Source organism: Oncorhynchus gorbuscha, linkage group LG18, assembly GCF_021184085.1.
Source record: "Oncorhynchus gorbuscha isolate QuinsamMale2020 ecotype Even-year linkage group LG18, OgorEven_v1.0, whole genome shotgun sequence".
In the NCBI taxonomy this organism is placed as follows: Eukaryota; Metazoa; Chordata; class Actinopteri; order Salmoniformes; family Salmonidae; genus Oncorhynchus; species Oncorhynchus gorbuscha.
The window spans coordinates 52,002,797-52,017,904 of NC_060190.1; the positions used below are offsets into that span (position 1 = coordinate 52,002,797).

The 15,108-nt window shown below is 42.0% G+C and overlaps 1 protein-coding gene across 1 annotated transcript; it reads right to left on the reverse strand.

The window, feature by feature from the left end:
• Nucleotides 1–13,321: 13,321 nt before the first annotated feature.
• On the reverse strand, nt 13,322–15,108 carry mrps16 (mitochondrial ribosomal protein S16). The gene is made up of 3 exons (XM_046311388.1): nt 14,951–15,108; nt 13,895–14,161; nt 13,322–13,684 (listed from the first exon to the last, which is right to left on the reverse strand). The coding sequence occupies exons 1-3, from the start codon at nt 14,961–14,963 to the stop codon at nt 13,563–13,565; spliced, it is 402 nt and encodes a 133-aa protein (XP_046167344.1). The 5' UTR covers nt 14,964–15,108; the 3' UTR covers nt 13,322–13,562.

Consider the following 15,108-nt stretch of genomic DNA (forward strand, 5'->3'; position numbering starts at 1 on the left):
TAATAAAGCCTTAAAGCCTATTGACAGTAGTTCTACACAAAACAATCACTCTGATAGTTGTGCGATAATGTGGATGGGATATCGGAATTTATTTGCCTTGTTCCACCTGAAACCTCTTGAAAGTTTTCAAGCCATCTAAAGTCAATATTACCTGTATTACTTACCATTGTTAGGTGGCTAGAGAAGGATATTGTCACTTATCAGTATTTAAATGTTTTATCAAAATAAATATAATCTTTGAATTGACAAGGGCAATGACTATGTAAACACAAAATGTGTATCAAGGTTACAGAAGTTATTGGGACTTTTTAATTCCTTTGAATTTAATATAGCATGAGGGTATGCTATTAACTATATGCACTTATAACCCTCGTGAATTATTATGTTCTGAAACTACATGTGGTTAAATTATTTTTCAAATGTATAACCTCTCCACATGCTAAAATGTCTTCCTGCTTATCAGTTGCATCAATGCATTTACACGAAGGTCAAGTAGACTGCAGTTCAAATGTTGTTCATGTCAAATTTACAGGCCGTTCATCAATCAGAGATGAAGGAGAACAGCGAGTCAGTCACTTGGTGTAACGATATCCCTCGTCATCTGAGGAAGAGTAAGAAGGATCGAACCAATATGCAGCGTGGTAAGTGTTCGTCATAATTTAATTGAATAACTGAACACTACACAAAATAACAACGAAGTGAAAACGAAACAGTTTTGCCAGGTGAACAGACACTAAACAGAAATTAAACACCCACAACCAAAATGGGGAAAACAGGCTACCTAAGTATGATTCTCAATCAGAGACAACGAACGACAGCTGCCTCTGATTGAGAACCATACACGTAGAAATATAACATAGAAAAAAGAACATAGACTACCCACCCCAACTCACGCCCTGACCAACCTAACACAAAGACATAAAAAAAGGAACTAAGGTCAGATTGTGACACTTGGGCAATATTTACCACATAGATTATAGATGATTTACCACAGAATAAACCGGCAGTGCCGGTTTCCACACCGGTTTGCTCATGTATAACTCATTTCTGAAAAGATGTATTTTTTGCTGGATTCCCTTTTCTCTTGAAACAGGAAATACACTTACTGGTAATCTGTTATGTACTTTATTATTCACCTTGTGATAAGCAATAGGCTTACAGAGGCTAATACAAGGACAATCAAAGCCCTGAGCAGACATCATTTACCCTCCCTGTTCTCCAGAGAGATGATCTCATTTTTTTATTTTGGTCTGGGTGTTGTTAGGTGTGCCTTCATTGACATCACAAACCATGTTTCCATCCACAGTTTTTATGTGGGTAAAGTCATACCGTATAAACGACAGCTGTGACAATTTTATAAATGCAGACAAATTGTTTGTTCAACCTGGTGGACTCACACTGGGCACACTGGTTGAATCGACGTTGTTTCCAAGCCATTTCAATTAGATGATGTTGAACCAATGTGGAATAGATGTTGAATTGACATCTGTACCCAGTGGGTTTGTCAGTAAAATGAATGATGTGAGAAATGCCAGTGGAAACACCTTTATGTGCAAATATTGCTATAATAAGCATCATATAAAAGTCAATTTTGAGTCAAGATGATATGGTGTGGGGTCATCCCACTAGGATTCAGAGAAAACATGCAGTTTATTGGCTACAGATGAAACAAAGTGGTGGAAGTGCAAGGTGATCTTGATACTCCTTTCTAATGAATATCGAGGGTTTTATACTGGTGACATGATGACCGATGCCTGACTGCCGTTTGACAAGTAAACATATTCTCTTATCCATGATAATCTAATCATGTATAGTAACCTAACCCTAGCCTTCCCGTACTGTATCTGCAAGCTGTTGGTTAGCTAGCACACATGCCAAGACCAGAATAGGCACATTTGCTATTTAACGCAGCAGGTTAGCCTAGTGGTTAAAGCATTGGACTTGTAACCGGAAGGTTGCAAGTTCAAACCCCCCGAGCTGACAAGGTACAAATCTGTCGTTCTACCCCTGAACAGGCAGTTAACCCACTAGGCTGTCATTGAAAATAAGAATTTGTTCTTAACTGACTTGCCTGATTAAATAAAAAAATGAAACGCAACTGTTTTTGTCACAAAACTATCGGTAGAGTTGAAAATGTGATGGAAACACATTGAACTTGATTTTTACTCAGTACAGGAAAACGTCATTGAAAAAGCACGTGTGCACTACGCAGTGGCGATTTCAGCATGTCAATCTTGGTGGGGCAAACATTTTTTTTGTGTAGTGGCTTTACTGGCATGCATAACACAACACTAAACAATTGTGTCTTTGGCATCATTAAAGTGAAGACTTATTTTATCAAATCTATTCTCTGTAATTATTATTACGTGATTAAACTAATCATGTAAATGCAATTAACTAGGATGTTGGGGCACCAAGGAAAATCTTCAGATTACAAAGTTATCATTTTCCTAATATAACTTTTCAGATATTTTAATATCTGATCAATTAGTCTTCTAATTAATGAATCATTCTTTACCTCATGTTAGTCTCATTCCGAACGTGTCAGTGATTGGGTGCAGAGTGAAAGCGGAGTCAGGCGCAGGACACAGGTATGGAGTAATCCAACTGAGTTTACTCAAAGAATAAAGAAAAATTCTAAAATGGAACATACAACAAAACTCTAACACGACACAACCACTAACGACATAAACAATCACGGACAGAACAGAAATGTATGTCAGATGGCTAAATAGGGAATATAAAACAGGTGTGTGTGTAATCAGACAAAACAGAAACATGGATTGGTAGTGACTAGAAAGCCAGTGATGTCGACCGCCGAACACCACCCGAACAAGGAGAAGGGCCGACTTCGGCGGAAGTCGTGACAGAACGTCATAAATCGTTGGGTATCTGCACGAAACCAGTCTTTACTATAAATCATCCATACATCAATTGTCTTAATCATTTATTTTACTAACTAACTAAACAATCACAGAAATGCATAACAAACAAAGTAGATATGGTTACAAGGAAATGATAGGGGATGTGCCCTAGTGGTCTAAACCGATATGACGGTTTGGTAGACAAAGGGACTGAGAAGGGCGCGAAAGACAAAAGATACCACACAGTTGATAATTACAATATATGAAATGCTAATTCTTTGCACGTGAACGCTCACTCATTCGGGAATAATTGCAATGAATATATATATTTACGCTCAGTGTGTCGTCATGATCTCTGTTGGTATAGTCTGTCTTTCTGTTGGAATGTTCATCTGAACTTCTCTTTGCGTCCCTGGATACTTTAGAGTTCCATTCAGAAATGTTCTTATAGAATAGATGTTTCGCCGGTTGTCGGTCTTCGCATTCAATGGTACATAATTCCTAGCTGCAGACTAGTAATTAGTATCAAAGATTTCCTCTTATTCTGTCGGTATCGATAGTCTCAGAGTTTAATCACGTGGTATGTGTTAGTAAAATTATGATTAAATGACTGAACAAATCATTTTAAATGGAACTGTAACTAAGTAAACTTATACTCTGTTTTATTATGTCTGATTAACAATATGAGTTCATAAAAGGGGAATGTGTGACACAGACAAGGAGTAATTAAAGTTAATGAACACCATTCCAACTAGGAAGAAAGAAGTGGACTGTGTAAACAGATAAGGTTGTTAACCTATGGTTGAACCGACGAAACTGAGCTCTGGGGTGTTTAAGATAAGACAGTGAGTGCATTCCTTGGTTCTCTGTTAATTAGAACTGTCAGCTAAGCGGTGATCGATAATGTTGAGGGGTCAAAAGTTACCTGGGAGTGTGTTAGTTAGTTAAAATGAAGTTTTCACCTCACTTTGTCCTGGTCGAGAGGAGGGGATCCTGTTAAGCATTGAAATGACGTCATGTTATTTGTATATAAACTGTTACTCGTGGTAACGTGGCAGCGCGCTCCGAGAATAAATGATGTTACCTATTATTGAAAAGACTGGTCTCAGTCTATTTTATGCAAACAATAATCTTACAAATTCTCATAAAATAGATTAAGGGTTTTCAATTAATGAAAACACATTGGCATAATTAAATTACAGTAACAGTATGGTTACAAATTCAGCAACTATTACAGCCTTAGCTTGTTCCGAGGTTTTTCTGGTCTCTACTCAAACCTTAGCTCCCTCAGCTGACCGAGGTAGGCATGGTCTCTATTAAAACCTCAGCCCTCTCGGTAATCGAGGTACGCTTGGTCTTTAGTTGACTTCTCCAGGTGGGGTTTTTATTCGGAACTGTGGAAAAGCTGTCCCATGACGCCAGATCGATGTCTGTGCTCATGGGGGCGGGCCAATGACTTAGTGAAACTTTAAACAGAAATACAATTCTCTCACATTAAAGGTTTAAAATCACATAACAGCATTTCACAAATAGTTTGATCTTTACTCATTCATTTTATACAATAATTAGATGCAAGCCTCAGAACGGAGGCTCCTGTATAAACAGAGTTATGGTAATGTGGTTGTATTGTTTTTCCTCAGGTCACAATCATAAAACAAAATGGACCGGGTCGTAGCTGAATTCTCCACCGACCGTTTACACTTTCTCCAAAACATGGATACTGTTCAGTTCTCAAGTTCTGAGGTAGAAGAAGTTCCTTTGTTCTACTGTGAACCCTCTCTCTATACCTCATGGCCGGGGGGGAAGAGAGTCTCCTCATGGAATTTACGACCGGAGATAACAGAGCCTTGGTAAGTGGGAGAGAGAGGAGGTAAGAGAGAGAGAGGGAGGGTACTCGTTATACCCAAAGAGGGCCACATCATGACACAATACATTAATTGCACTATAACAGTGACAAACGATGCCCACAAACTTAGGGCCTATATAAAGCTGTCCTAACAGCAGAGCTTTCTTTTCAGCAGCATGGAGTGAATCCTTACCACCGCTACTCTGGCAATCAGCGGAGCCTTGTCTGGCAGCGAAGCAGTTCATTCAGTCTCATTCACTGCCTTTTAAAAAAAACATAGCTGATATTTTTATTTTATTTTTATTTATTTCACCTTTATTTAACCAGGTAGGCTAGTTGAGAACAAGTTCTCATTTGCAACTGCGACCTGGCCAAGATAAAGCATAGCAGTGTGAACAGACAACACAGAGTTACACATGGAATAAACAATTAACAAGTCAATAACACAGTAGAAAAAAATGGGCAGTCTATATACAATGTGTGCAAAATGCATGAGGAGGTAGGCGAATAACACAATTTTGCAGATTAACACTGGAGTGATAAATGATCAGATGGTTATGTACAGGTAGAGATATTGGTGTGCAAAAGAGCAGAAAAATAAATAAATAAAAACAGTATAAAAACAGTATGGGAATGAGGTAGGTGAAAATGGGTGGGCTATTTTCCTATAGACTATGTACAGCTGCAGCGATCGGTTAGCTGCTCGGAAAGCTGATGTTTGAAGTTGGTGAGGGAGATAAAAGTCTCCAACTTCAGCGATTTTTGCAATTCATTCCAGTCACAGGCAGCAGAGTACTGGAACGAAAGGCGGCCAAATGATGTGTTGGCTTTAGGGATGATCAGTGAGATACACCTGCTGGAGCGCGTGCTACGGATGGGTGTTGCCATCGTGACCAGTGAACTGAGATAAGGCGGAGCTTTACCTAGCATGGACTTGTAGATGACCTGGAGCCAGTGGGTCTGGCGACGAATATGTAGTGAGGGCCAGCCGACTAGAGCATACAAGTCGCAGTGGTGGGTGGTATAAGGTGCTTTAGTGACAAAACGGATGGCACTGTGATAGACTGCATCCAGTTTGCTGAGTAGAGTGTTGGAAGCCATTTTGTAGATGACATCGCCGAAGTCGAGGATCGGTAGGATAGTCAGTTTTACTAGGGTAAGCTTGGCAGCGTGAGTGAAGGAGGCTTTGTTGCAGAATAGAAAGCCGACTCTTGATTTGATTTTCGATTGGAGATGTTTGATGTGGGTCTGGAAGGAGAGTTTGCAGTCTAGCCAGACACCTAGGTACTTATAGATGTCCACATATTCAAGGTCGGAACCATCCAGGGTGGTGATGCTAGTCGGGCATGCGGGTGCAGGCAGCGATCGGTTGAAAAGCATGCATTTGGTTTTACTCGCGTTTAAGAGCAGTTGGAGGCCACGGAAGGAGTGCTGTATGGCATTGAAGCTCGTTTGGAGGTTAGATAGCACAGTGTCCAATGACGGGCCGAAAGTATATAGAATGGTGTCGTCTGCGTAGAGGTGGATCAGGGAATCGCCCGCAGCAAGAGCAACATCATTGATATACACAGAGAAAAGAGTCAGCCCGAGAATTGAACCCTGTGGCACCCCCATAGAGACTGCCAGAGGACCGGACAGCATGCCCTCCGATTTGACACACTGAACTCTGTCTGCAAAGTAATTGGTGAACCAGGCAAGGCAGTCATCCGAAAAACCGAGGCTGTTGAGTCTGCCGATAAGAATATGGTGATTGACAGAGTCGAAAGCCTTGGCGAGGTCGATGAAGACGGCTGCACAGTACTGTCTTTTAGCGATGGCGGTTATGATATCGTTTAGTACCTTGAGTGTGGCTGAGGTGCACCTGTGACCGGCTCGGAAACCAGATTGCACAGCGGAGAAGGTACGGTGGGATTCGAGATGGTCAGTGACCTGTTTGTTGACTTGGCTTTCGAAGACCTTAGATAGGCAGGGCAGGATGGATATAGGTCTGTAACAGTTTGGGTCCAGGGTGTCTCCCCCTTTAAAGAGGGGGATGACTGCGGCAGCTTTCCAATCCTTGGGGATCTCAGACGATATGAAAGAGAGGTTGAACAGGCTGGTAATAGGGGTTGCGACAATGGCGGCAGATAGTTTCAGAAATAGCGGGTCCAGATTGTCAAGCCCAGCTGATTTGTACGGGTCCAGGTTTTGCAGCTCTTTCAGAACATCTGCTATCTGGATTTGGGTAAAGGAGAACCTGGAGAGGCTTGGGTGAGGAGCTACGGGGGGGGCGGAGCTGTTGGCAGAGGTTGGAGTAGCCAGGCGGAAGGCATGGCCAGCCGTTGAGAAGTGCTTATTGAAGTTTTCGATAATCATGGATTTATCGGTGGAGACCGTGTTTCCTAGCCTCAGTGCAGTGGGCAGCTGGGAGGAGGTGCTCTTGTTCTCCATGGACTTCACAGTGTCCCAGAACTTTGTGGAGTTGGAGCTACAGGATGCAAACTTCTGCCTGAAGAAGCTGGCCTTAGCTTTCCTGACTGACTGCGTGTATTGGTTCCTGACTTCCCTGAACAGTTGCATATCAAGGGGGCTATTCGATGCTATTGCAGTCCGCCACAGGATGTTTTTGTGCTGGTCGAGGGCAGTCAGGTCTGGAGTGAACCAAGGGCTGTATCTGTTCTTGGTTCTGCATTTTTTGAACGGAGCATGCTTATCTAAAATGGTGAGGAAGTTACTTTTAAAGAATGACCATGCATCCTCAACTGACGGGATGAGGTCAATGTCCTTCCAGGATACCAGGGCCAGGTCGATTAGAAAGGCCTGCTCACAGAAGTGTTTTAGGGAGCGTTTGACAGTGATGAGGGGTGGTCGTTTGACTGCGGCTCCGTGGCGGATACAGGCGATGAGGCAGTGATCGCTGAGATCCTGGTTGAAGACAGCAGAGGTATATTTGGAGGGCCAGTTGGTCAGGATGACGTCTATGAGGGTGCCCTTGTTTACAGAGTTAGGGTTGTACCTGGTGGGTTCCTTGATGATTTGAGTGAGATTGAGGGCATCTAGCTTAGATTGTAGGACTGCCGGGGTGTTAAGCATATCCCAGTTTAGGTCACCTAACAGAACGAACTCTGAAGCTAGATGGGGGGCAATCAATTCACCAATGGTGTCCAGGGCACAGCTGGGAGCTGAGGGGGGTCGGTAGCAGGCGGCAACAGTGAGAGACTTGTTTCTGGAGAGAGTAATTTTCAAAATTAGTAGTTCAAGCTGTTTGGGTATGGACCTGGAAAGTATGACATTACTTTGCAGGCTCTCTGCAGTAGACTGCGACTCCGCCCCCTTTGGCAGTTCTATCTTGACGGAAGATGTTATAGTTGGGTATGGAAATCTCTGAATTTTTGGTGGCCTTCCTGAGCCAGGATTCAGACACGGCAAGGACATCAGGGTTAGCAGAGTGTGCTAAAGCAGTGAGTAAAACAAACTTAGGGAGGAGGCTTCTGATGTTGACATGCATGAAACCAAGATGTTTCGATCACAGAAGTCAACAAATGAGGGTACCTGGGGACATGCGGGGCCTGGGTTTACCTCCACATCACCCGCGGAACAGAGAAGGAGTAGTATGAGGGTACGGCTAAAGGCTATCAAAACTGGTCGCCTAGAGCGTTGGGGGCAGAGGATAAGAGGAGCAGGTTTCTGGGCATGGTAGAATATATTCAGGGCATAATGCGCAGACAGGGGTATGGTGGGGTGCGGGTACAGCGGAGGTAAGCCCAGGCACTGGGTGATGATGAGAGAGGTTGTATCTCTGGACATGCTGGTTGTAATGGGTGATGTCACCGCATGTGTGGGGGGGTGGGACAAGGGAGGTAACAGGGGTATGCAGAGTGGATCTAGGGGCTCCATTGTGAACTAAAACAATGATAACTAACCTGAACAACAGTATACAAGGCATATTGACATTTGAGAGAGACATACAGCGAGGCATACAGTAGTCACAGGTGTTGAATTGAGAAAGCTAGCTAAAAACAGTGGGCGAGGCTAATCAGCTAGCACAACAAACAGCAGGTAAAATGGCGTTGACTAGGCAACTGGGCCGACAGATAAAACAAACAAGCAGATTGGAGTAACGTGATTAATGGACAGTCCAGTGTGCGTCAGCTATGTAGCCAAGAGATCAGTGTCCAGGGGGCAGCGGTGGATGGGGCAGGGGGGCTGGGCTGGCGAGTGTTATCCAGGTTTTTTTTGTTGTTTTTTTTGGCTGCCTTACTTAGACAAATGAGGTTTCTACTAACAACTGAGTTGTACAAACTATGGCATAAGGGAAAGATGAGTGGATAACAGGCAATCCGTAATTTCTAGTGATGCTCCGATATGACATTTTTTTCCTTCCCAAAAAACCTGATACCGATAACTGATATTTGACATTTTTGCGGCCTTTTAAGCATTCTAGTAGAGTTAAATAGTTAACACACACACACATGGATTCAGCGGTCTAAGGCATTGCATCTCAGTGCAAGAGGTGTCACTACAGTCCCTGGTTCGAAATCCAGGCTGTATCACATCCGGCTGTGATTGGGAGTCCGATAGGGCAGCGCACAATTGGCACAGCGACACAACGTCGTCCGGGTTTAGCTTTGCGTAGGCCGTCATTGTAAATAAGAATTTGTTCTTAACTGACTTGGCTAGTTAAATAAAGGTTACACACTAGAGGTCAACCGATTATGATTTTTTAATGCTGATACCGATACCGATTATTGGAGGACCAAAAATAGCCAATACCTATTAAAATCAACCGATTTTGTCTATCTATTTATGTATTTGTAATAATGACAATTACAACAATGCTGAATTAACACTTATTTTAACTTATTATAATGCATAAATAAAATCAATTTAGTCTCAAATAAATAATGAAACATGTTCCCTTTGGTTTAAATAATGCAAAAACAAAGTGTTGGAGAAGAAAGTAAAAGTGCAATATGTGCCATGTAAAAAAAGCTAACGTTTTAAGTTCCTTGTTCAGAACATGAGAACATATGAAATCTGGTGGTTCGTTTTAACATGAGTCTTCAATATTTCCAGTTAAGAAGTTTTAGGTTGTAGTTATTATAGGACTATTTCTCTCTATACCATTTGTATTTCATATACCTTTGACTATTGGATGTTCTTTTAGGCAACAAAATTTGGGCCAGGCGGCCCAAACTGATGCATATACCCTGACATGAATGCACTTTTGTTAAATCATCACCCGTTCCTTGGTGTCCTCATCACCAACAAACTAACATTATCCAAGCACATCAAGACAGTCGTGAACAGGGCACAACAAAACCTATTCCCCCTCAGGAGACTGAAAAGATTTGGCATGGGTCCTCAGATCCTCAAAAGGTTCTACAGCTGCACCATCGAGAGCATCCTGACTGGTTGCACACTGCCTGGTATAGCAACTGCTCGGCCTCCGACCGCAAGGCACTACAGAGGGTAGTGCGTACGGCCCAGTACATCACTGGGGCAAAGCTTCCTGCCATCTAGGACCTCTATACCATGCGGTATCAGAGGAAGGCAAAAAAAAAAAAGACTCCAGCCACCCTAGTCATAGACTGTCCTCTCTGCTATAGCACGGCAAGCGGTACCGGAGCGCCAAGTCTAGGTCCAAGAGGCTTGTAAACAGCTTCTACCCCCAAGCCATAAGACTCCTGAACATCGAATCAAATGGCAACACAGACTATTTGCATTTACCCCCCCCCCCTTATACGCTGCTGCTACTCTCTGTTATTATCTATGTATAGTCACCTTAATAACACTACCTAAATGTGCATATTACCTCAACTAACCGGTGCCCTTGCACATTGACTCTGTACCAGTACCCCCTGTATATAGTCTCGCTATTGTTATTTTACTGCTGCTCTTTAATTACTTGTTCCTTTTATTTCTTATTCATATTTTTTCAACTGCATTGTTGGTTAGGGGCTTGTAAGTATTCAACACGTGACATACATTTTGATTTGATCCAGTTTAAACAAGCATCTCTTGATCAAGAGCAGTCACATATCCAAACATCTGATTGAGGCTATAAACCTGCCATAGTAAATAAATAAAAACATTAGGTTACGCTGAAATTCTGAATGACTTCGTCTTTTCATGGTCAGGTGATTGTTCAGGTGGGTTCTTAATATTTGCAACATATGGTTTAGTACACCACGAACACACCAGATATCTCTGGATCAATATCAATCATGTGATATCGATACACACTCCCGGACACTGACACTCCAATACACACACACACAATTCATTTGCTCACACACACACACACACCACACATTCATACCGACTCTACACACACTCATATGCAATCACCATATACATTCAGAAAGTATTCAGACCCCTTGACATTTTACACATTTTGATAAGTTAAAGCCTTATTCTAAAATGGATGAAATAGTTTTTTCCCTCATCAATCTACACACAATATCCCGTAATGACAAAGCAAAAACAGGTTTAGACATCATTCACTGAAATAGCTCATTTACATAAGTATTCAGACCCTTTACTCAGTACCTTGTTGAAGCACCTTTGGCATCAATTACAGCATTGAGTCTTCTTGGGTATGACGCTACAAGCTTGGCACAACTTTATTTGGAGAGTTTTTCCAAATCTTCTCTGCAGATCCTCTCAAGCTCTGTCAGGTTGAATGGGAGCGTCACTGCACAGCTATTTTCAGGTCTTTCCAGAGATGTTCAATCGGGTTCAAGGCTGGGCCACTCAAGGACATTCAGAGACTTGTCCCGAAGCCACTCCTGCTTTGTCTTGGCTGTATGCTTAGGGAGCCGATTTTGGAGCAGGTTTTCATCAAGGATTTCTCTGTACTTTGCTCTGTTCATCTTTCCCTCAATCCTGACTAGTCTCCCAGTCCCTGTCGCTGAAAAACATCCCACAGCCTGATGCTGCCACCACCATGCTTCACCGTAGGGATGGTGACAGGTTTCCTCCAGAGGTGACGCTTGGCATTCAGGCCAATCTTGGTTTCATCAGACCAGAGAATGTTTTTTCTCAAATATTCTGAGTCCTTTAGGTGCCTTTTGGCAAACTCCAAGCGGGCTGTCATGTGCCTTTTACTGAGTGGCCGCTCTACCAAAAAGGTCTGATTGGTGGAGTGCTGTAGAGATGGTTGTCCTTCTGGAAGGTTCTCCCATCCCCACAGATTAACTCTGGAGCTCTGTTGGTGACCATCGGGTTCTTGGTCACCTCCCTGACCAAGGCCTTTCTACCTCGATTACTCAATTTGGCTGGGAGGCCAGCTCTAGGAAGAGTCTTGGTGGTTCTAAACTTCTTACATTTAAGAATGATGGCCACTGTGTTTTTGGGGACCTTCAATGCTGCAAAAATAGTTTGGTACCCTTACCCAGATCTGTGCCTCGGCACAATCCTGTCTCAGAGCTCTACGGATAATCCCTTCATCCTCGTGGCTTGGTTTTTGATCTGACATGCACTGTCAACTGTGGGACCTTATATAGACAGGTGTGTTCCTTTTCAAATCATGTCCAATCAATTAAATTGACCACAAGTGGACTCCAATCAAGTTGTGGAAACATCTCAAGGATGATCAATGGAAACCGGATGCACCTGAGCTCAATTGCGAGTCTCAAAGCAAAGGGTCTGAATACTTATGTAAATAAGGTATTTCTGTATTTCAATAATTTTACAAACATTTCTAAAAACTTGTTTTGGCTTTGTCATTATGGGTGTTGTGTGTAGATGGATGAGGTAAATGTTTTATTTCATCCATTTTAGAATAAGGCTGTAACGTAGCAAAATTTCTGCTGCTACTGTTTATCATATATCCTGATGCCTAGTCCCCTTACCTCTATACATATCTAACCTTACCACTACCTCCCTGCACATTGTAATTATGGTATTGTAACTGACCCTGTATATAGCTTGTGTGTGTGTGTTCTGTTTGTCATGTGTTTTTGTTCTACTTGACTTCGTTTTATTGTACTACTGATATTGATTACTGCATTGTTGGGAAAGAGCCAGCAAGAAAGGCTTTTCACTGTACATGTGACAATAAGCACTTGAAACTTGATTCAAATGCTTTAGTTTCCTTGTTGGAACAGCAGTCTCTCGCCAATTGAGAATGTAATGCATTAAAATACTTGTGTTAAAGTATTTGAAGTGTCACCATGAACTGTCCATTAAGATGGTGAAACTAAGAAAGTCCTAGGGATGGTAGGCAATAAATGCCACATTGAACAAAAGAGAGGAAGTTAAATCATTGCCGATCCTGTCAACATACCCACCCACCTATTGTATTACTCTCCTGTGTTAGAGGAACTTAAATATTGCATCAAACAGTTTAATGATTTACCACAGGGGCCTTTTAACATTACACAACTAGCTACATTCATATTTGTTTTACCTTGGAAACATGTCAGTTGTGGAATATCTGTAAACACAGCCAAACCATAAACAAACAAAAAATACTTGCTTTGACCATTAATTGATAAGCGACTGAGCTATTGCAAAATCCCCTACTTTCTGAAAACAGTATTCAAAGCATTCATTGAGCAAAGTGGCATTTAGCAAATGTTACTCCAAAAAAGGTATGATTTGGAAAGACTGAAAGTATGGTAATTTATAACGTGAACCACAAGAAAGTGTTTATTAAACAAATGTATTGCTATAAAGATGTGAATACACTGGTTCCATAAAAAAGGAAAAGCACTGCTTCTGAATATCCATAGTTACACATAGAACAAAGGCTTTCACTGGAAACAGTCAGCCTTTTGGGAGGGGGATGACATATATGGCGGTCCTTCGTGCACATTGCCCACATCCTGCTACGCTTGACAGTCCCACACGTTCCAACACTGCAGCTCTCATAGTTCCTGCTGCTTAACTCCCTCCTCCGGAGCTGCTCCTTCTGCTTGTTCTGCCAGGGCCCTGCGACGCTCTGCCTCGGTTACCGTCATGGGATGCAGGGGGAAGAACCCAGCAAGTCCTACAGGAACAGAGATGGGAGGGATGACAATAACTTACACCACATAGATTCCAAGGTAGCATTGAGACTTTAGTGGAGGTATTGAGTACAGTTAAAAGTTAGTTTATGAACCTGTGATTTAGTGTATTTTGCATGATGTAGGCCTTACATTGGTTGTTTCAATAAACCTGGAAAGTGTGTGTTTTCAGGGTGAGTGTAGACAGAACACACCTAAAAGTTTGGCCACAGGCTTCGTTGGATGTGCACCACAGCCCATCCAGTGCTTGATCCGGTCGGAGTTGAAACTGACCAGTTTCTCATTGTAGATGTTTGGCAGGGGGTCATAAGATCCTAGCTGTTCTATGTATTTACCGTCTCGTGCTCGCTTGTTGTAAGCTGCCACAATGCGGTAGAAAGGTCTGTTAGACTGTTGGTGGCCAGCCATTGCCAATCTAATGACAATGTGTCCTCCATGGTATGTCTTCAGTAGGATGGATGCTGTAAGAACACAACAAAATCTGAATGTATTGTTTTATTTAAAAAAAGGTACAATGCATATGCAAATAAATTGCCAGATTTAAAAAAAAAAAAAAAAAAAAGAACAGTATTTGAACTGGGATGTTCTCTAAAAAGAAATCAGTGTGAAAAAGTATGTCATTAGCCGTTTGGTTGGTAAGTTATTTTCATCACTAGGGTCCGTCTATGGTCAATTCAGTCAGTTTGTCATGTAAATAGTTTGAACGTTACCAGGTGCTTAGGCGGGTTAATTAGGGATTCATGAAATGTTTATGGCAAACGTCAGGCCGCACAACACATCAGTATCTGCAATATACTCGAAACCTTCACCACATCCACGGTGAAACATGATGGAACTCTGTTTAAACATAATGTGAAAATCATCGACAGTATTTCACGACAATAAGTCATTAGCGCGTCATTTATTTATTTTTAATCAAAGTAACCAAGAGAATACTAATTAGCTAGCTATAACCCTATCCCTGGACCGATAGCTACCTACCTAAAGACTTGCATACCATCCCATAACGCAACTCAATACCTAGCTATGATGTAGCTACGTATCTGTTTTGAATTCCACGAAAGGGACATAAGGCTACTTATTAGAAATATCATAATGTTAGCTATACCAATCACTGAGGCTAGCCTAGCTAACTACACAGTAACGTTACAGCAACATCGTGCTAACGTATAGGCTTACTACTACCACTCCTGCTTATTAGCTAGCCCATGTTGACAGTGTTAGCTAAATAGCAAGCGGACCATACTTACATAGACGGACCATGTTTATGTATACGCTGCAAAAGAGGTCAAACGAATATGTAAAAGCTCAATAACGTTCTCTATATTACGTAAAGTCGTACTTGCACAGCCATTTTTAAACAGGAAGTGATGTTCCTTGAAGCGTTTCCTCTAATTTGTGTTACTGT